The 23,127-nt window shown below is 49.5% G+C and overlaps 1 protein-coding gene across 2 annotated transcripts in view; it reads left to right on the plus strand.

The window, feature by feature from the left end:
• Window positions 1–508: 508 nt before the first annotated feature.
• The window catches only part of TUB (TUB bipartite transcription factor), an 88,200-nt gene continuing 65,581 nt past the window's right edge, over window positions 509–23,127 (plus strand). The window contains exon 1 of one of the 2 annotated variants that reach the window (XM_021926124.2): window positions 509–749. In XM_021926124.2, the coding sequence (XP_021781816.2) occupies window positions 580–749 (170 nt within the window). In that variant the 5' untranslated portion in view covers window positions 509–579. The remainder of the gene's footprint in view (window positions 750–23,127) is intronic. The other variant, XM_017948665.3, reaches the window with a different exon arrangement.

Genomic DNA, 23,127 nt, shown 5'->3' on the forward strand with positions numbered 1-23,127 from the left:
GCCGTAATAGACCAGATAGCAAGGCCGAGGAGGGAATCCACCCAGGAGAGAGGGAGGGAGTACTGGATTTCCATTCTCAGCAAGGAGGGAGGCAGTTTGAAGAGAGGAGGGGAAGGTGGTTTCAAGACTTCCACCCGGGGGAAGAAGGGGCGGGGAGACGGCGAGAATCTAGGAAACTGGGGGATGGCTATTTCCATTCCTGAGAAGGGGGGAACTTGATTGTGGAGACTGGCTGAAGACTCCCACACCGGAAAGGAGGGCGCCTCTGCAGAAGGGCCCCGAGTGGCGAGAGCAGATCCGGGACTCCCAAGCAAGCAGGAGCCGGAGCAGCCTCTTAGCAAACCTTGTCCCGGGAAGGTTTGAAAGAAGCGGTGCCCTAGTGACGCCGGAAAAGAAGGAGCGGTTGTCATGGCGACGCGGAGCACACCTCGGAAATAAATAAATAAGCAGCCCAGGCTGCCGCAGCCGCGCCCCCGCGGGACCCGAGCGTGGGGGAGGGGGCCTCACGGGCCCGGGTCCCCGCAGTCGCGCGTCCCCGTCATTGGCAGAGCCGGGGGGGGGTCACCCCCCGGGGGGCGAATGGTACAGTCCTCCGCCCGCGCCCCAGCCCGGCCCGCAGCTAGAGAGCCAGCCCGGAGCCCAGCGCCGCCGCCGCGGCCGCCCGCGGAGTCCCGAGCGGAGCCAGAGGCGGCGATGGAGGGAGTCAGCAGCCACCGTACCCTGTCCTACAGCCGCTGGAGCTATGACAGGTAGGGCGCCCGAAGGGTGGCCCTGCGTGAGCGCCTGCTGACCCTCGCTCTCCTGCGGGAGAAGCGGGCCTCCGGGGGCGAGGACCGGCGCAAGCGCCCGACTCGCAGGGTGGGCTGGGGCACCCGGACCCTCGGGCATCCGGGACCCAGAGCCTCGGGTACGTGCAGCGGAGCTCAGACGAGGGTAGTGTCCCCACACCCACGGGACAGAGCTGTCGGAGGAGGGCACGCAGCCACTGGGACTAGAGAGCTGTCACCTCTGCCCCCACCCCGGCTGCCCCGCCAGGGTCGCTCCGCCGGGGGACCCCGAGAAAGGGCGCTGAAGGGGGCGCCGGGAGGGGCGGGGCAGGGGCCGGGGTGGGCCTCTGGCGGGCGAGGCGAGGAGGGGCGCCTTCGGCTCTGGGATGCGGCCGCCGGGGTTTACGTCCCGCTGGCCCTCCGCAGGGACCGAGGCTGGCCCCGGGCGGAGTGCCCCGCTGGCTGCCCGGTACACGCGAGCCGCTGCCTGTTCCGCTGGGCGAGATGGCAGCCCCGGCCGGCTGTCGGGGCGCAGGAGCGGCGCCCTCGTGTTGCCAGGCTCAGCGCCCGCCCCGCGGGAATGGCGAGCGGCTGCCGGCGTGGGAGGTTTAGAGCTGCGCTCCCCACGCACTCGTCCTGGAGGAAGGAGTCATCCTCCCTGGCGAAATGAAAAAAATAAGAAAGGAGTGAGTTGGTCATAAAGCCGAGTAGATTTATTCCTAGGTTATGCCCGTTCTACCTTTTGTTGGTGTGTTAAATGCCACCCCTCCATTTAAAATAAAACCATGATGATAGTAGATAGTAGTTTTTTTCTTTGTTTTTAAGTTTCGTACCCCATATCGATCTGCAGAATTCTGGAGTTAAATTTCCTGACCCATGACCCTAGATGGTGAGGGCTGGAAGAGAAATTTCATTTACTGGGCTGCTCTCATCTCCATGACGTCCTGTTCCTGTGCTCTCCTTCCCTTCACTCTACCAAAAACCTCCCCGCATCTTTGACAGCCCTTGTTTGCCTAGATTCAGAGGAACAGGTGTCCCTTCTGCCTAAGGCTAGTTCCCCTAGGACCCCTCCTCACCTTCCCTGAGTCTCGCCCGGTATTAATCCCATCTGTCTCCTCCACCTGCACCTTCACTTCTTTACTGGTGATCTCTCTTCAGCCTGTAAACTTATTAAGGTTTGTCTTGTCTCCTTCCTCGAGATGGGCCCAACTGATCCACGTCTGTTTTTTTCCTTTCATTGCCTTCTTTGGGGAAATATATCGTCTGAATTGGTTAATTCTGTTTCTTCATCAACCCTTCCTTGCACAGCCCCAGCAAATCTCCTGTCCACCTCATGAGTCCAGTGCACCTCCCTTTTTGAAAAGTGGTGCTCTCCACGGAGAAGAATTCTAACATTACTGGAATATTAAACTTAAAATAACAAAACCTACAAATTTTGGTTCAGATCCCAAATCCACACATTCATTCATTTATTCAACAAACATGTATGGAGTGCGAACTATATCCTGGGCCCTGGAAATAAGGCGATAAAAAGACAAAATTTCCTCCCGGAGATGAGCTCACAGTTTAGATTCTGTTAGAAATAAGCGGGCCGGGTGCGGTCGCTCATGCCTGTAATCCCAGCACTTTGGGAGGCCGAAGCGGGTGGATCATGAGGTCAGGAGATCGAGATCACGGTGAAACCCCATGTCTACTAAAAATACGAAAAATTAGCCGGGCGCGGTGGTGGGCGCCTGTAGTCCCAGCTACTCGGGAGGCTGAGGCAGGAGAATGGCGTGAACCTGGGAGGCAGAGCTTGCAGTCAACCGAGATCACCCCACTGCACTCCAGCTCCGTCTCAAAAAACGAAAACAAAAACAAAAAACAAAAAACAGTGGCATATTCCAAAGGTCTAATACATACATGGGAGAAAAACTTAAAGTTGAGCTAATTCCATATAGTAAACAATTTTTCCCTGCAAAAGCAAACATATAAAAGCAGAAAGACTTTGGAATTAGATAACCTGCGTTCAAATCCTGACTCTGCCTAGCTAACTTTGGACAAATTACTTCTCCCTGGGCCACAGTTTCTTGGGGAAGTGTTACGAGTATTAAATGAGGTAATAGGCCTGGCGCAGTGGCTCATGCCTGTAATCCTAGTAGTTTGGGAAGCTGAGATGGGCAGATTGCTTGAGATCAGGAGTTTGAGACCAGCCTGGCCAACATGGTGAAACCCATGTGTACTAAAAATACAAAGAAAACCATTAGCCAGGCATGGAGGTGCACACCTGTAATCCCAGCTACTTGGGAGGCTGAGGCAGAAGGATCGCTTGAGCCCGGGAGCTGGAGGTTGCAGTGAGCCAAAGTTGTGCCACTGCACTCCAGCCTGGACGACAGAGCTAGACTCTGTCTCAAAAATAAAAATAAATAAATGACGTAATAAATATAAAGGGCTTATCCTATTGCCTGGGACTTAGTAATCATGCAATAAGTGGTATAAATTGCTGTTTTATTAATGCATATTGTAAACGTTTCTGGAACTCTAGTCTTCCATAGAAGCTTAGTTTGAAAATCTTGGCCAGATGCAGTGGCTCACGCCTGTAATCCCAGCACTTTGGGAGGCTGAGACAGGCAGATCACGAGGACAGGAGATCGAGACCATCCTGGCTAACACGGTGAAACCCCGTCTCTACTAAAAATACAAAAAAGTTATCTGGGTGTGGTGGCGGACACCTGTAGTCCCAGCTACTGGGGAGGCTGAGGCAGGAGAATGGCGTGAACCCAGGAGGTGGAGCTTGCAGTGAGACGAGATCTCGCCACTGCACTCCAGCCTGGGCGACAGAGCGAGACTGTCTCAAAAAAAAAAAAAAAAAAAAAGAAAGAAAGAAAAGAAAATTATTTTTCTGCTTTCAGACCCCTACATAAAGACATTTTCTGGGTTTCTGTCTTCAGTACTCTTTTCTTCTCACTCTGATAATCTCAATACCTGGGGAGCTATGTGAAGAAAACAACTCACCTGGCCCTTGTCCAAACTAACTGAATCAGAATATCCGGGGGTAGAACCCTGGGCTCAATGTTTGTTTAAAACTTCCCAGGTGATTGTGATGCAGCTGGTTTGGCTACTCTCCAAAACCACTCGTTCATACCACCTCCTCTATTTCCTAATCAGTACTTTTTTTTAAGACATAAAAATTGAATTATTCAAACAATTACAAAATAATCAAGCTGTTAAAACCATTACACAAGCAACACATACGTTGGGTACACCGTATTAAAAGTGAAAATCTGTGTTCTGCTGCCCTCATCCCCATCCTGACTCTACAAGGAATCATTGTTAATAGTTAACTTTCACTTTCCAGCACTGTTCTCTGGTTTCTGCCCCCCTCACATCTTTGAACCTGGAAAACACCTCTCCTTCAAGTCCTCATCCAAATTGACCTCTCCTCCATGTGTTTATGTAAGCTGTTGTCCCCCTTGCTTCTGGGCTATGTGTGTATCAGTTATCTATTGCCATGTTAACAAGTCACTCCTAAACTTAGTGACTTAAAATAACAACTGTTTTGGCCAGGCGTGGTGGCTTACACCTGTAATCCCAGCACTTTGGGAGCCTGAAGCGGGCAGATTACCTTAAGTCAGGAGTTCGAAACCAGCCTGGCCAACATGGTGAAACCCCGTCTCTACTAAAAATACAAAACTTAGCCGGTTGTGGTGGCACACGCCTGTAATCCCAGCTACTTGGGAGGCTGAGGCAGGAGAACTGGTGGAACCCGGGAGGCAGAGGTTGCAGTGAGTGTAGTAGAGATCATGCCACTGTATTCCAGACTGGCCAACAGAGCGAGACACTGTCTCAAAAACAAACAAACCACACACACAAAACACACAAACAAAAACAAAACAACAACAGAAAAAACAACTGTTTGAGTTAGCACAATATTCTGTGGATCAGCAGTTTGGGCTGGGCTTAGCTGGGCAGTTTTGTGGTCTGGGCCAGGCTCAGCTTTTCTGGGTTGGGCTTGCTCACATATCTGGTGCTCTGGCTGGGAAGCCTAGAGCAGCTGGGCCCTCTCCCTATATGCCTTCTCCTCTTGCAGCAGGCTCACTCAGGTTTGCACACATGGTGGTGGAAGGGAGTCCAGTGAGAGAGCAGAAGCTGCAGGGTCTCTTGAGGCCTAGGTTTAGAACTTGCACATCACTCGCCACATTGTAGTAGTCAAAGTAAGTCAAAATGCCAGCCCACATTTCAGGGGTGGGGAAATAGGCCTTACCTCTTGAAGGCAGGAGCTGAAAATCTATGGCCACTTTTCCAACCTACCAAAATATGATGCCTACATTTTTAAAATTTCTGGCTCCTCTTAGGTCCCCATTGTCCACCTCTGAGCATGTGCCAAAGTGCTCGTCTTTTCCATTTCACTCTGTTCCATTCTATTTTCAGGCTACACCCTGGTCTCAGTTATCAACACAATGCTTCTAACACAGCAATCTATATCTTCAACTGCAGCCTTTTTGCCAAGACTTAGTCCCACATCTCTAAATGCCTGTAGACTTCTCCATCTAGATATTCAGCCAACAGCTTTAACGCAATAGGTTCAAAATCAGACCCTTCACTGATAATTGTATTCTCTAGCCAGCATCCGCAAGCCAAATGGACTCCTCAAAACTTGGACATTGACCTTGAACTCTCCAAATCTTATCTATACCACTGATTGTTATGAAGATAAAAGGAAAAGATCTATGTAAAATGACTGGCATAAAGTAGGTATCATCGAGTCCATTGTTTTCCACAGCTTGGCACCCCATTAACCATTTTGTCTCCACTCAAGCTTCAGTCATTATCCTCAAAGGCTTCAGTGCCTTTATCAGTGACCAAACTAGCACTTTTCACTCACAATTTCTGAACCTTCCCAATCTAGACACTTCTCTTCAGTTATTCACAGGATAAATTCCTAGATGATGACAGCTGGAATTGCTTCACTTCTAATCTCATACACATGAATTGCCAACTCTCTGACCTCAGGCATGTTCCTTATACATTGCTCCCGCCATACCATGAAGGTGTCTGCCTTCGTGGCCTACCAGCCTTTTTCTTCTGGCCTACCAACCTTTTCCCAGCCTCTCTTCTTCTCTTCCCAGCTTGTATCACATGGTAGATTATTTCAGTCGCTCACTCCAGCACTTTTTATTCCCTCACATATGCTCGGCACAACTCCAGCCCAGCGTGGATCCATGCTAGAATCTCCATCCCCTTTCTTCTTATGACCCTAGAATCCTACAACAAAAATGACACACCTGTGCAGGATGTCACCACTTTCATGGTCTTCATCTTCGGCCAGGCCACCAATGCCATCTCTCAATCTTTCTGCTTCTCCCTGATGAGCTTCACTCCCATTGCCCACAACAGCCCTTTCAAACCTTCCGCACTCTCAAGACCCCTCTCTGCTTGACCCTTATCTGCACCGCCATGTGTTACATAAATGGCCCTGCCTCCTGCTCCTTTGAGAAAAATTGATCACATCAGGCATCATCTTCTGTCACATCCTGACTCCACTTCATTTCCGCTCTACTTCGATCACTCCCTTGTGGGGACTTTGTTGTTCTTCCCAATTCTTTGCTATTATAAGTAATTGTGTGTTAAACATCTTGTATATGTGACATTCTCCCCTCATGTCTGATTATTCAATTAAAACAAACTCCTGAAGAAAGATTGTTAGTTTCCAATGTTGGCTGCTGTCAGATTGTCCTCCAGGAGGAGTGAATTGATTTCTTTTCCCACAGGCAGTCACTGACTGCATTGTTTTACAATTATGTTTGTGTGTGTGAGTGTGACCTCTCAGACTCTGAGACAAAGTAGCATCACTGCTCAGAACTTGGATTTTGGGGTCAAAGTGACCTGGCTTTGAAGCCCAGGTTCTTAAATTATTGGTTATATGGCTTTAGACAAGTGACTTAACCTCCATCAAGAAATAGACAATAATAATGTAGTCACCTCTTAAGGTGGGTCCATTCACTCAACATGCATTTAGTGAGCACCTTCTAAATGCCAGGCAACATTTTAGGCAGTGGAGACAGAACAGTGAATGAAACAAAGTTCGTGGTCTCATAATTCTTACTATCTAGTTGGGGGAGATACGGACAAATATATTTAATGTATCAATGCTAAGAGGCTTATATAAAATGATAAAGTACGAAGAAGAAAAAGCAGAGTCTGGAGGAGAGAGTCTGACTGCATGGGGTGCTGGGGTTGGTGAGTGTGCTGTGTCATATAGTGTGGTCAGGGAAACTCTGAGGAGGGGGCACTTCATCAGAGAGCTGAAAGAGGCGAGGGAATGAGTCATGTGGTTAATGGGAAGAATGTTCCATGGAAAGGAGCAGCAAATGACAACGTCCTGAGATAGGAGTGTGCCTAGTGTGCTTGGGAATAGCATGGAAACCTGTGAGTCCTCTGCATCTTTGTAAAACTTCCTTCTTGCTCTTCTCCCAACTCCCCACACCCACTCCACCCATCCTCAGGGAACCACTGATCTGATTCATTTCCTAGAGTTTTGTATAAATGGAATAATCAGTATGAACCCTTTTATTGTTTGGCCTCTTTCAGACAGTGTAATTATTGTGATATTCTTCAATATTGTTGCATGAATTAGTAGAGCATTTCCTTTTATTGCTGAGTAGTATTCATGGATATATCATAGTTTGTTTATCCCATCACCTGTTGATGTTTCCACTTTTGGGCTTGTAAAACAAAGAAAACTTTTGTGAATATTCATGTACAAGTCTTTGTATGGACGTATACTTTTGTTTCTCTTAGGCAAATACCTAACAAAGCAGTGGAATGGCTGAATCATGTAATAGGTCTACATTTAACTTTTTCAGAAACTGCCCAACTTTTCCAATGTGGTTGGACCATTTTATATTCTCATGAGCATTGTAGGAGAGTTCCAGTTCCTCTGCATTTTTGTGACAGTTGGCACAGCCAGTCTTTTTCATTTTAGCATTCTAACAGGCATGCAGTGGTATGCCTTTGTGGTTTCATTTTGCATTTCCTTGATGACTAATGATGTCGAGCATCTTTTCATGTGCTTATTTGCCATCCATATCTCTTCTTTGGAGAAGTTTCAGTTAAAATATTTCCCCATCTTAAAGTTGGGTTGTTTCCTTTTTGAGTTTTGAGAATTCTTTGTGTACTGTGGACACATCTCCTTTATCAGACATATGACTTGCAATATTTTCTCTAAGTCTGTGGCTTTCTTTTCATTTTCAAAAGTAGAAGTTTTTGCTTTTGATGAAATCCAGTTTATCAATTTTTTATAGATTGTTCTTCTGATGTTGTATCTAAGAAATCATTGCCTGCTTTGAGGTGACAAAGGTTTTCCTAGGAATTTTCTAATTTTACATTTTAAATTTAGATCTTTGCTACATTTTAACTTTTTGCATATGGTATGAGATTCATTAAAAAAAAAATGGGTATCCAATTGTTCCAGCAGCATGCATTGAAAAAGACTTTCTTTTTTCTGCTAAATTGCCTTTGTACCTTTATGGAAAATCAGTTGATTATTGTTTGTAAGTTTATACTCTCTATTGTGTTATCTTAATCTACGTGTCTTTATTAATGCCAATAAAAAGTACTTATAAGTATTGAAATCTGGCAGTTTAGAACTTTCAACCTTGTCTTTCTTTTACAAAGTTGTTTTGACTATTCTAGGGCCTTTTCAATTTCACATTAATTTAACAATAAGTTTTTCAAGTTCTACCCCCCATCTCCCCAAAAAGCTGCTGGAACTTTGATTGGGATTTTGTTGACTTTATAGATCAATTTGGGGAGGGTTACATCTTAGTAACATTGGGCCTTCCAATTCATGAACATGGTGTGTATATATATATATATATCTGTTTATTTAGATCATCTTAATTTCTCTCAGTCATATTTGTAGTTTTCAGTGTATAGGTCTTTCATCTCTTTTATAAGATGTATCCCTAAATTCTGCATATTTTTCAATGGAATTATAAATGGGTTTATAAAATTCAGTTTCTGATTTTTCATTCCTAGTGTATAGCATGTATCGGGATTTTTAATTGTGGTAAAATGTGTGTAACATAAAATGAGCTATTTCAATGATTTCTAAGTGTACAAGTCCGTGGCATCAGTTACATTCACAGTATTGTGCAACCATCACAACAATCTATTTTCAGAGTCTTTTTATTATCCTAAACTGAAACTCTCTACCTATTCATCCCCATCCTGGCCCCTGGTAACCTCTAATCTACTTTCTGTCTCTATAAATTGCCTATTTTAGATGTTTCATATAATGAAATCATATAGTATTTTTCCTTTTGTGTCTGGCTTATTTTGCTTAGCATAATGTTTTCAAGATTCATTCATGTTGTAACATATAATTTTTGGCTGAATAATTCCATTGTATGCATAAACTGCATTCTGTTTATGTTTTAAATTTTTTAAATTTAATTTTTATTTATTTATTTATTTTTGAGATGGAGTCACCCAGGGTGAAGTGGCACTATCTCAGCTTACCACAGCTTCTATCTCCTGGGTTCAAGCAATTTTCCTGTCTCAGCCTCCTGAGTATGTGGGATTACAAGCACCTGCCACCACACCCAACTAATTTTTGTATTTTTAGTAGAGATTGGGTTTTACCATGTTGGCCAGGCTGGTCTTGAACTCCTGACCTCAAGTGATCCACCCATCTCAGCCTCCCCAAGTGCTGGGATTACAGGCATGAGCCACTGTGCACAGCCAGCATTTTGTTTATACATTCATCTGTTGATGGACACTTGGATTGTTTCTACCTTTTGGCTATTGTGAAAATGCTCCAGTGAACATTGGTGTGCACATATTTATTTGAGTCTGTCTTCGATTCTTTTGGCTAGTATAGACCTAGGAGTAGAATTGCTGTTTGGTAATGATAATTCTATCTTTAGCTTTTTGAGAAACCGTGAAACTGTTTCCTACAAAGACTGCACCATTTTACATTTCCACCAGCAATGTACAAGGGTTCCCATTTCTTCACCTTCTCAACAATAACCTGTTAATTTCCGGGTTGTTATTATAATTATTATTATAGTCATCCTAGTATAGTCTAGGAAGTGGCATCTTATCATGGTTTTGATTTGCATTTCCTCAATGACAAATGATTAGTATTATTTCTTGTGCTTATTTGTCCATTTACATCTTAGAGAAATGTGTAAGTTCTTGTCATTTTTAATTTGGTTGTTTGTCTTTTTGTTGTTGAGTTGTAGGAGTTCCTTACATATTCTCAATATTAAATTCTTTTCAGATATATGATTTGCAAATATTTTTCCCCATTGTTGTCTTCTCACTTTCTTGGTAAGGTCCTTTGAAGCACAAGTTTTAATTTTGATGAAGTCCAATTTGATTTTTTTCTTTTGGTTATGCTTTTAGTGTCATATCTAAGATTCCATTGCCAAATCCAGGGCCATGAAGATTTACCTGTTTTCTTCAGTGTTTTGTAGTTTTAGAGCTTATATCTATGTCAGTGATACATTTTGAGTTGGTTTCTGCATATGGTATGAGTTGTGGTCCAATTTCATTCTTTTGCATGAAAGAAAATCCAGTTGTCTCAGCACTATTTGTTTCTACTTTTTCTCTCACTGAATGAACTTGGTATCCTGGTCAAAAATCAATTGATGAGTCAGGCACAGTGGCTCATACCTGTAATCCTAGCACTTTGGGAGGCTCAGGTAGGAGGATTGCTTGAGTCTAGGAGTTTGAGACCAGCCTGGACAACATAGTAAGACCCCATCTCTACAAAATTTATTTTTTAATTAGCTAGGTGTTGTGGCACTTGCCTATAGTACCAGCTACTTGGGAGGCTGAGGTGAGAAGATCACTTGAACCCAGGAGGTCGAGGTTGCAGTGAGCTGTGATCACACCACTGCATTCCAGCCTGGGCAACAGACCAAGACCTTGTCTCAAGAAAACAGCAACAACAACAACAACAACAAACAAACCCCAAAATTAACTAGCCATAAATGTATGGGTTTATTTCTGGACTTTTGACTCTTGTTTTACACTATATCTCTGACCAAAGGTAGATTCTGGCCCACACTGTTCTCCTCTACAACATATCTTCTGGTGGCTTTCTTCTGGCGCCTGGTTCCCAAACAAAGCATACAGTTGCTGGTGATATTCTCTGCACAGTTAGGTTTCTGTTGAGTTGAAGAAGTAGCCAAATTCTTATTGTAAAAATAGCCTTTTGTACTAAGGCTTACTTTACCTTTCCGGGAGAACTTAACAAAATATGTGCTTCTTCCGCTTTTAAAGTTTGGGCCCTCAGGTCCTTTTCCTTTTTTTTTTTTTTTTTTTTTTTGAGACAGTCTCGCTCTGTCTCCTAGGCTGGAGTGCAGTGGCGCGACCTCGACTCACTGCTGTAACCTTTGCCTCTTGGGTTCAAGCAATTCTCCTGCCTCAGCCTCCCGAGTAGCTGGGATTACAGGTGCCCACCACAACGCCTGGCTATTTTTTTTGTATTTTTATTAGAGACAGGGTTTCCCCAGGTTGGCCAGGCTGGTCTCGGACTCCTGACCTCAGGTGATTCGCCCACCTCGGCCTCCCAAAGTGCTGGGATTACAGGTCATTTATGAGCCACCATACTCAGCCTTTTTTTTTTTTTTTCTTTTTCTTTTTTCTTTTTTTTTGAGGGCTAAGAGGGCTACTGCTTTTTTTCTTCTTTTAGAGACAGGGTTGAGGGATCACCACAGAGAGACACATAGGGACATGAGCCCAGCTAACTCCAGTCCCTGGTGCTGAGAATCAGCAGAGAAGCTGGCAGAGATTGGGAGTGGCAGAGCAGACCAGGCCTGGAGCAGCCAGGCTGAGCACTGTGGCATTAAGATTCACAAGTAACTTATTGTGAGATAAGGAGGTGATGCTGTCACTGGCTATACAAGTGGTTTTATGAAACAGGAAGATGTCTTAAAAAGAGCACTGTGAAAAGAGTCAGGAGTTTAGGATTTGTTTCTGGTTCCCCCCGTAGTTCTCATCTGCCTCTGGGCAAGTCACTTGGATTCCTGAGCCTGTGTTCCCTGAAGCTGAAGGGACCGGACTGGTTGACTGAGCACTCTCGATGTTTGTTTTGAGATGGAGTCTCGCTCTGTCGCCTAGGCTGGAGTGCAATGGCGCAATCTCGGCTCACTGCAACCTCCGCCTCCCCAGTTCAAGTGATTCTCCTGCCCCAGCCTCCCACGTACTTAGGTTTACAGGTACGTGCCACCACACCTGGCTAATTTTTGTATTTTTAGTAGAGATGAGTTTTCACCAATTTGGTCAGGCTGGTCTCAAACTCCTGACCTCAGGTGATCTGCCCACCTCGGCCTCCCAAAGTGCTGGGATTATAGGCGTTAGCCACCGCACCCAGCCTGACTGAGCACTCTCTAGTTCTGACATTCCTTGAGTATATGACCTATGGCCTCCGTGTGTGTTCTGTGATTAGAAAGGCCAGGGTGGAGGGATGAGAACAGGACAGCTGGGGTTGGAGGTCCTGGCCATGGCAGTGCCAGCTTAGGGGTTGCTGGCCAGAGGAGTTGGGTGGCTACCAGAGGCAGGGGGCTAGAGGCTCTGCTTTGTTCTAGAGCTTTTTGAGTGCAGCTACTTCTCTTTTGATGGATTTATAGCAGTACAGGACCAAGACAGCTGGACTGGATGGGGCAAATGGGGGCAGTGTACAGAGGGTCAATGAGGAATGGCGTTAGAGGGCAGTGAGTAGGGGTGGTCTGTTTCCCATCCAGCTGGTGTAACTGGGGCTCAGAGTGATTGGTGGTGGAGAGGGGGTCAGTTATGGAGGTGGGGCGTGGACTTCTCAGATCCCTTGGGACTTGCCCACACTGAAGTTTGATGTCATCAGGCACTGTGGTTTTCCAGATAGGGTCACTTGATGCAGTCCAACAAATGCAAAAAGACCTTGGGCAGGGACACTGTATCTGTGGCCAAAGGTGGAAGGAAGCTCTAACCTACAGTCTGGAGAACAGTTGCCAAGTAGGGGCTCATAGGTACCTGTTGATACTTACTGCCTTCACTCTGGAAAATCCTGATCCTGAGTCTCAGCTGGCCCAGCATATGCTTGGGGGAGATTCACACCTTTGCTGCCTATCCTAGGCCATGTAGGTTGGCCTGAAGGTGCAGCAGTTAGATCTCCGGGCTCAGGTGTGTGTTCCTCTGCATCCTTGGGCAGGTGTCCTGGTCTTCTGATCCGAATATGAAGAAAGACAACCCTAGATATGTGTGTATGTTGGGGAGTGGGGTTCAGCAGTCAGCAGGCCTTGGGGAACAGCCTGTCCATGCTGTTGCCCTGGGGAGAGACAGATTTCTGCAGGTGAACAATGGTGGAGAACTGCGCCAGCAGATGGGACCCTACTGTCAGAAGGAGGAGCGCAGAGCTGAGGTCAGGGGGAAGCAGTCCCCGGATCTGGGGAGGCTTTGGAGTCAGGGAGGGCTGGCACCAGGATAACAGCAGCCTAGGATTATCTCTTCGCAAGGTCACGTTCCTCTACAAAGATTCAATCCCAGCCTGGCTCTGCCTCCGTTCCCCCTTAGGCACTGCAGACCAACTAAATACCATGCCAGGAACATCACAGTGTCCCAAAAGGACACTGTGTCCTGACACCGGCCCCTCTCTCCACAGTCTGACATTTTGGGTGTTATTCCGTCCTCTCCATCACCAAGTGTTCAGAGAACGGAGGCAATGACGGGTTGGGCTTCTCTGACGGAAGGCTTGTGTGTGTGCATCTGAGTGTGTGCATCAGTAAGAGTGTATCTGGGTGGGGTGTGTGCACAGGGGTGTGCCTGCCACCAAGGGCAGCCGTGTAGATGTGTCCCAGTTGTGTGTGCTTTGGTGTTAGCAGGTGTGTACGGTGGAATTGACTGTGTGAACGGGCTGGGGACTGGGAGGATCCTCTCTTTTGTAGTGCATTTGGTGGGGTCAAGAGGTAGGATTGGGAAGTGAAAGGAGGATGGGTACACTGGCCCTTCCCTGGGCCCAAAATTACATGTAATGTGGGGGCCACAGGCCTGCTTTCACAGGCACCCTGCCTGGGCAGTTTCTGGGAAACTGGTGAGCTCTAAAAGCCCTAAAAGCCCTCAAGGATTAAGCAGGAGCCCCTGTGCCTAGAGCTCCGCTTAGGTCACTGAGCCGAACAGACCCTGTGTGACCCTGGGCAGTGAGTTGTGGTGGGGTAGAGGACCCTTCCCTACCTGCCAGGCCCAACCCACAGGAGTTGAGAGTGGGGACCTCGGTCTGCCCTGAGGTGAGGGGCTGTGGGGCAATCCGGGGCCGCATCAATGTTGGATGAGCCCGCGCGGCGTCGATACCATCTTCCTTGGTCTCACTTTTAGTGTAACTAGAGAGCCCAGAGACCAGCCCGAGCCGGCCATGCGCGATCTGCTGGCAGTGGGCGCACCTGCGAGGGGACAGGAGCTGGGGTAGGGAGGCTGGCGCAGGCCCACGGTGTGTCCCGGAAAGGCGTGGGGGCCACGGGGCCCAGTCTCGCAGGGCAGGGGTCGATTCCAGTCTGACCTCTGCTCGGCCCTGGGTCCCGGTGCTGGGTTACTCTCCCTCCCCCTTCGGGCCACCTCACCTTCCGCGGGGTGTCATCTGTCTGGCGGCGTGTCCTTGGGCCAGTTCTGTCCCATCCCCCTGCCTAGCTCTGGGAGTTTCCTGCTCGGGAAGGGGCTGGAGGGGCAGCAGCTGGACAGAGAGAGACCCCCTGGGGTAAGGAAGGGGAGCAGCCACGACTGCGCAGAGCCTCACACTGCAGGTGAGTGCCCCGCCCCTGAGTGCCTGGGGAAAGGCCCCGAGCGCAGGAGTGAGATTGGGGGTCCACAGTGGCCAAGCTTCTCCCCACCCTGGGCTTTCCTACTCCAGTCCTGACCCTTATATTCTTGTGACACCACAAGTGCCACCCCCAACCCCCAACCACCACCAAGTATTGCCCTACAAGGCAGCAGTGAAGTAGGCTGGTAGCCGGTGAGCACCTGGTAATTGTTGGCAGTGGTTGGGATGAGATTATTACTGCACTGTGGTCTCTGTGGTCAGCATGGATGGACACTCCTGTGGGCAGTAAGTTTGGATTGGATCAGTGAGCCACAGCAAGTAGGCCAGCAGCCTGTTTTTAAAGCCCGTTTGTTGGAAAACAGACACATTTATTGGTTTAAATGTTGTCTATGGCTGCTTTCACACTACAGCCTCAGATCTGGCCCTTCAAGAAAAAAATTTGCCGATGCCTGAGATATTCCCCCAGGGTATACTTCCTTTAACCTACACATGTCCATTCTCTTCCTCTCCCTCCACATCTGGGCATCTATCCTCCCTCTTCCCTTTGCATCTCCCGCACATCTGGATCATGCCAGGCTCTCCACACCTGGGAACATTTCTTTGGGGACCATTCACCTCACATCTCGTCACTCTTCCTCTCTCTGGCAAAAGAGGAAATGACTGGGGCAACAAGAATTTCAGAATCTAACAGGACAGCCGAGGGCTGAGGGAGGACCTTTGCCTGACCCCAAGTTGTCAGTGAGCCCCTCCCTAGGCTACAGGAGCAAGGTGAGTTAACTGCTGATGAGCACAGCTGCTCTGGACCCCCAAATCTGTTTTGTCACCTGAAAGACTAAGCAGGCCAGTTCTGGGCATGGGCTTTGTGTCACTCCCTCTGTTGGCTGGTGACAGAGCTGAGGTCCCGATAGAGTGGTGGGGAGACACTGCCGAACAGATAATTAGAGGGTGCCAATATGCTCTAGGGGGGATCCTGGGAGACAGGGAGCTCCAGAGGCACCGCCCCTTCCCTGCCCGCTTCGCTGCCGCTTCCACACCCTGGGGCCCATCGTGCCCCACTTCCTGCAAGCCCCAAGCCTTTGCAAACAAAACAAAAGTCATTTCCTTGGTTCCCTTTTGTACATCTGAGTTCAGGGGTCCATTTCAGGGCCTGGACTGGAGCAGAAGGAAACTCCGGGGCCTGAAGACAGAGCTGCATTCCTGCTGTGCCGCCACAAGATGGCACTCTCGAGGTGTCTGCCCCTATTTGAGAACTCCGGGAGTTTCTGACACTTGGCTGGCCTTTCACAGGCCCAGTTTCAGCCTGAAGATGGTGGTCACACACACTCTGAATCCCGCCAGGCCTGATTAGCTCTGCCTGCCCCCTGAGGCAGCTCATGGACTTCTTCAGACTTTGTAGTTCTGGACATATTGACCCCTTCCGAAAGGGCCCTCAGGAACTGCCTGCAGTGTGATTACCTGCCTGCGTATACTCCTCCCCGCCAGGCACTCCTGAGAGTGGGCCCGTCTTACTCCCCTCGGGGCCACCTGCTCCAGCCCAGGGCCTGGCACGGCAGAGCTGGCAGAGGTGTTTGGTGGGGTGTGATGTGTAAAGAGTACAGAGTGCTGCTGTCGCCATTCATCCCGCTACAGTTTGTCTGGTGAATGCATTTTTAGTATCGAGCTGCCTGAAGGAGAAGCCAGGGATAAAGAGACAAGCTCACAATGTATCCTGGGGAGAGGGATTGGTTCACAGAGAGGAGCAGCCTTGCAGCCTTTCCCCCTCCAGCCTGGTTCTGGCTGTTGCCAGCATTCTAGGAGTTCTCTAGACAGGATGAAAGGCACTGCAGGGATACAGGGAGGGTGGGAGAATGGAGTTGGTTTCCAGGTAGAATTTTGGGACATACCCGGCCTTGTCTGGGAGCAATCAGGGTCCAGAGTCAAGGGCTAGGATGGGCTCTGGGGCCTACTGTGACCTCATCCCTCTCACCTGGCCCCAGCTCAGGCCATTCCAAGAGCCTCCCAGCCTAACAGCAGTGTGTGGCTATCCAAGTATCCCAGACAGAGGATTGGAGGACTGCACCTGTGTTTGGGGGACAGCCACCCCTCCCCCTAAGCACCTGCTCTGACAGCACAGGATGATGTCAACAAGGGACTTCCATGAAGCCCAAGGGGGAAGGACAGTGGCAGTGGGGGCTGAGGTCTGGACTCTGCTTGAAGACTGACAATGACGGGTGGGGGCCCCTCACCCACTGTGAGTTCTAGGAAGAGGGTGAGCATTCCTGTTGACTGTGGCCCATTGTGTTGGCAGAGTCCAGGCCAGTCTGTGCTCTTGTTGTGACCCCAGGAGGGAGTCCTTTGCTGGATCATCTACCTCATGGGATGGTACTGACATGCAGGTACCACTTCCCTGCCAAAAACAGACTCCAGAGTAAGACTGGCATCGCTCACCAGGGTAATTATTGGTTTGGGTTCAATTTCCATTCAAAACAGTAATCCCAGCCTGATCTGGGTGTCAGATCTGAAGGTTGATTATTAGTAACATTTATCAACAGCCTCTCTCAGCTTCAGGCAATTATAGCTCATCTGCCATTCCTGCTCCCAGTCATGCAAAATTGCCAGCTTCTTCCCTGCCCACCCCCTCCATTCCCCTCTCCCCTTCTTCTCCCATCTCCTCCCCTTAGCAGACAACCTGACTGAGGGCAGGAGGTGGGTGCCACCTTATGACTCACTATCACCCCGTGTGGAGGGGGTCCATGTGCACGCTAGGCACCCGTGCTCCCCAGCAGCAATCTTCATGTTGCAGTCTTGTGAAATCCGAAACTGATTCTATCAGAACTGAGAAGAATCTGTGGAGGGGACAGACGGGAACTCATGTCTCCCGGCTCCTTGTCGCATGATGCGTTTTCAATGGCAGTGTTTGTTCCTGCTCCTGACTCAGTCTGTCCCTCCCCTCCAGGGCTGAGACTAGGGTGAGGCTAGAGAGGCATTGACCTTAAGTGCAACATTCAAGGGATCTCGAACAAGCTCAATGATTAAGATAAATGATATTTCAATATAGTGTTTTTTAAAAAATCAAAATGAATGCAAAACATACACAACAAAATCAAACTTTTAATAAAAACAAGATACAACACTGGATTTGCAGGCCTTGGCCTCACTTAGCTTACCCTAACTCCAGTCTTGTTTATCATGGACAGTTTTGCTTTGATTTGATGGAAGTATTAAATCTCTTGGCTGCTGAGTTTTTTGGCAAATCTTTAAATTCTGCGCCCCAGGTAAGAGCTTCATTCAGCTCACCCTGGCGCTGGCCCCACTGTTCTCACTTCCCGCTGGGCCCTAATCTCCTGCTCCCTTCAGCTCTCACTGTCTACTACCTCAGGCTGGGTGGCTCAGCTTCTCTCTTAGCAGGTGCCCAGGGCAGCAGGACACCCAGAGGGACCCTCCATGGGCTGTCCTTCCAGGGTGCCCATCCTCCATTCCATCCCACTGGACCCTGCTTCAGCTGTCAGACACCTCGGGGAGGGCCTACAGGTTGCCAGGGTAACTGCTGTGATAACTGGAGGACAGAACATGCTGATCTTGCTCTGCTCCTAGAATCACATCCAGCCAGGGCTGGAGGAGTGCAAGCAGCACGCCTGACAGTGTCCCTGACACGCTGATCCAAAACGTCGCTGGACGTGTATGGAGGTGGAGAACATTCCATGTACCCGCATTCCTCCAGGGAGAGGACAGCATGAGGCTGGAGGAAAACTGTGGTGATCTGTTTGTGACAGGGAGGTGAGAGGCTGAAGTAGACATGAATGCTTGCTAACCAGCCTTCTGCAGAGGGTAGGTCTGATTCGCTGAAGGGCTTCTGTTCTGCTGAGCAGGGTCTGTCAGCGGGGGGGTGCACCTGTCACCAGAGAATACCCTCTTCCTGTCCTCCCCGGGCTGTGCTCCAGTAGCCTAAAACGTAAACAGACATTTCAGAAAGATCAGTGTTGAAGGGGTGCCCAAGATGCCAAATTATATCTGGGACTTGAGACACTGTTATGTCAAGATCCAGGCCTAGGCCAGCTGGTCACTCAGTGTCCAGATGCCTGTCACAGTGGGAGGCCTGAGGGTCTCAGGGGACATCTGTCAGAAGCACCTCTGCCCTGCCTGTTCCACTCTGTGATCTCCCTTCTGAGTCCCCACTGTAGTACAGAACCAGCTGGTCATCTAGCCTGGCAGTAGTAAGTCATTCTGTTTTCCTGCAGATAGGAATACATGGTTCCTATTCCTCCTATGCACTCTGCCACTTACTGGGCAAGTGAATTCCCTTCTCTGAGCCCTAGGTTCCCCTTTTGTGAAATATCAATAATAGCACCTTTCTTAGAAGGTTGTATTCACCATTCAATGTACTAATGCAAAGCACTGTGACAGACTGAAGAGTCATGTTCTGTGGGGTCCTGGAGGACAGAACTAGGACCGAAGGGAGGTGTGTTTGAGCTTTAGGTGAAGTAGCAATGGCCAACTACAGAGATGGAGGGACCACTCTGGCAAGAGCAAGCACCCTGATGCTCAGAGCGTGTATGAGGAGGTTTCATAATCACCATCCAGCAGCTTAGCCTCAAAAGGGCTGCCTGCCTCAGGGAGCTATGACCCTTGAGAGATGGGGTTTATCCAGCTGTGAGGTTCTGTTTGAGCATCATTCCTCAGTTGTCCTCCAGGGGGTCATGGCATAAGTCTCAGTAGCACGGGCCCCATGGTCCAGCCTTAAGGTAAGAATGGACCTCCCTGGAAGAAGCTGGCTTCATCTACAGTTGATAAGTTCACTTTTTTTTTCTGGTCCACTTTCCTTGGTTTAACCCTATGACCAAACCTGAGAGCTTTGGCAGGAAGGAAACCAGGGAGGATGTTGTGCGCGAGAAAGTGCTGGCCTGAGCATCGACTTTGAGATGTCCCTCTACTCTGACTGGAAGGTCCCATTCCACCTGTAGCAAGACAAAAGACACGTGAAGGAGAGTTTCTGGGAGATTGAGGATGAGGTCTCCAGTTGCTGGTGCATGCAGTCGTCCACTTCCCCACCTGGAAGGTGCTGGCATGCAGGGTGTCTGTGCATGTGCCCCTTGCACTGACTCCCTTGAGACTGGCTGTGCAGCTTTGAGGCATGTGTCCAAGCAGAGAGAATGGAAGAATGGAAGACCCCATATTGGGAGCCTTGGCTTTGACCTTTCCTTTCTCTGAGCCTGATTTTTCCCAACAGTGTTACAGGAGGGGAAGGATGAGATGCCCTTCTCAGCTGATGTCCGTGATTCTTGTATTTTCTGGAGGCCATGAGTGTTAACAGAATGTGCTCACTTTTGCACCCTTCTTCCATGACCACTTACAGTCTGTCCGCTTAGCAGATGAGGGGTCTGGGTTTCCAGGGTCCATTTGGGGTAGGGTCAGCAGTGTCCAGCTTTGCATCTGGGTATCACTTTTCCTTCTGATATTTGAAATTAGATCCTGAAGATTCCTAACTATTGTTCCAAGTTCTCATTGAAAATCTGGGTGTAATTTTTATAAGAGCATGGGCGAGGATGGACCCAGAGGGGAAGTAGTGGGGCTGGAGGGAGGAAAGGGAGAGACAGAAGGTGATGTTGTCATTAGGAGTTAAAGCCGGTGCCTGGTAGTAGATAAGGCTGGACAGTTGGCAGGATCATTGGGCAGACTAAAGCAGCTTAGATTCTGTCCAGAGGCAGTGGGGGTCTTCTGTAGTGTGTAAGTGGGCTGGGAGGACATGATCTTAGGAAGCTCACTCTGGTGTCAGTTGCAGGATGGATTTGGGAGGAGCAAGTTAGACATAGATGCCCATCATGATGCCAAGATCTGGGCAACAGACAGGAAGGCTCTTGCTCAGAAGTGGCTCCAGGGAAGGTGAGGTGCATAGAATTGAGAGATGCTCAGTAGATGGCATCAGCAGTGCTTGATGATTGTCTGGATTGGCAGAGGAAGGTGGACAGGGAAAAGCAGAAAGCTACAATGGTGCCTCAAGGGGCTAAGTGATGTCACTCACAGAGACAGAATGTATAGAGTGAATGTTCAGACTCACAGGAAGTCCAAAACTGCATACCCCAATGTGAGGTGCTGTGGGACATCCGGGGTGCAGGGTCCAGAGAACAGGTAGGTAGAGTTTAGAAGAGGGCTGGGTCCACGATGCAGCCTTTGATGTTCTCAATGTAAGAGTTGTGGGAGATGAGGCCTTGTGAGTGGATGGGAACCCCCCAGGTGCATTTCAGGTGAAGCAAGAGGTCAAGAGGCTGAAGACACAGATGAGCAAATCCTAGATCTTCCATCAGTCCCTAGAAGGCACGATGTGTGCCCTTCCCAGCACACAACCTGAGCCCTAGCACAGAACTGGCCATAGAGAGGGCAGCGGTGAATGTGTCCTCTGTGGTTCCTCCAGATGGGGCCTTTGTCCTCAGTGCACTTGGCTCTGCCAGGGTTGCTATAGTAACCTACAGATGCAGAGAGACTTGGCCTCCCCATTGCCATGGAAACCAGCAATTGAGTGTCCCTGTGTGGCATGGCCACTGAGACCTTGAGGATTCAGTCTGGTCCTGAAGGGTTTGGGAGGGAGACTGCGACCAGAAGACGTTTCCATGTCCTAATTAATGGGTGATGGTGGTTGTTAGTCTGACTGTTGCCACGGTGATGAAGGGAGACACCCAAGTGGGCTTGTGCTGGTTTCAGTACTGAGGCGAATACAGGGAATTTCAACAGGCTCCAGGTCTTACTGTGCAGCCTGAAGTGGGGCCATCCTTCAAACCCGCTCCATCCTCTGGCCACAATGGGGGCCAGGACACCTTTGCCTTCTTTCTGGGTTTCTTTCTTTGCCGAGACAGGGATTTTGTTCCCAGGAGGCAATCCCTGGCCCATGGGACCTCAGCATTCAAAGCAACAACACAGGAAACCTGGGCCCCTGAAACGGGGCCACCGAGGAGATCGGTAAGCTTTCAACATCCTGCCTTCAGCCCATGGGCCCAACCCCTACGTCAGCTCCACCCACCCACCCTCACTGACCTCAATCCTTTACAGTCCCAAGGCCTCCCCTTCCTGATGGCGCTGCTCCCCCATCACCCCATGGAGCCCCATAGGTCATCCCCCGAAACCCCTCATTCTCCAGACAGGTGATCAGGGAGGCTTCATTACTCCAGGAGCTGCCCAGGATCTCAGGGGGGTCCTCCACCACGGGAGTAAGGGCCTCTCCCCCAGCCTCTAGGGCTCTGGCAGCTCCACACTCCGGCCCTCTGCCTCTTCTGGAGGGCTCCTCCTTCCAGCTTCGGCCTGCCGCCCCACCCCCCAGTGCTTCATTTCCACAGCTTGGGTCATCACTGCCCTTGTCTGGACTGCCTACCTGCCTGCCTGCCATCCAGGGCCTACAGAGTGAGCACTCTGTGAAAGTCCCTCTACCCTGATCCGTCACGTAACTCACCTACTGAGGCAGCTGAGACTAGGGCACTGAAGGAGGCCTTGAGTGACCAGGTCTGGCCAGGCAGTGGGCAGGGATGATGAGGTGAGGCTGCAAGGGTGCGGAGAGTCACCCCTTCTTTTCCTCCTCAGGAGAACAACCAAGAGGAAGTACTGGAAGGAAGGAAGGGAGATCGCTCGGTGAGCTGGAGGGGAGGAGGGCGTGCCAGCCCTGGGGAAGGGCCAGCCACAGGAGACTGCGAGGGAGGTGGGGGGAGGACGTGGGTGGCTCAGGGGCCATGAACCCCATAATGCGCCTGGGGGTGTGTGTGTGAAATGGGGTTTAGGGGAGGGTGTGACCACTGGGCAAAGCCTGCTCTTACTCTGTGTGACTGTTGTGGCCTTGGTTTGTCCCTCTGGGATCCTCCTGTGGTCTTTTTGCCCTGACTCTAACCGGGTGGTGCTGATGAGCAGGCCCAGAGGCCTGGGCTCTGTTCACCAGCCTGTCCAGGGACTCTTAGCCAAGCCACCTGAGAAAGGAGGTGCCCTCTACATGTGGTCGCACCATAGCTTAGGACCACAGAGGGAATCATGGTGGCAGAGCCTCCAGCCCCTCTGCCCTCCCATTGCCCAAACACCCAGATGTGGAGATGCCCTGCCCCAGGGGTGCCGTCCCAAGCCTGCTTTCTAATGTCAGGAGGTGGGTCTTGCCTAAGGCTCCTAACCAGGACCTCATTTGTTGTTTACACATGTTGGGGTCCCAAGGATATGTTTCTTGGCCCATGGGATGGTCATAACTGCCCTGTGAAGGAGGGGGTACTGTCCTGTGTACAGATGAGGCAAAATGACAGGATCCTGTCCCCAGCTGCAGAGTGTCTGCTGAGTGTCCCCAACACCTGGGAAGTCTGCCTGTCCTTCCAAGGAACCAGGCCAGAGAAACAGGGAGCACCTGGGGCTCTGCTTTGCCTCCTCAGATGTCAGTTCTGGGTTTCTGATGGGGTTTGTGATGATGGTGCCCTAAAGGGATGCTCTGTGTAGAGCCAGGGGTCTTGGGTAAGGCTTTCATGGCAGGGACCTCATTGCTCTCCTTTTCTACACATGGCCTCAAACCAGGTTGACTTTTTAGCCTAAAGAAAATCTCATGCAGAGAAAGACAGTGGTGTGGGGGAGGGTGTATCACTTGAGCCTACT

The sequence above is a fragment of the Papio anubis genome, chromosome 12, assembly GCF_008728515.1.
Source record: "Papio anubis isolate 15944 chromosome 12, Panubis1.0, whole genome shotgun sequence".
NCBI lineage: Eukaryota > Metazoa > Chordata > Mammalia > Primates > Cercopithecidae > Papio > Papio anubis.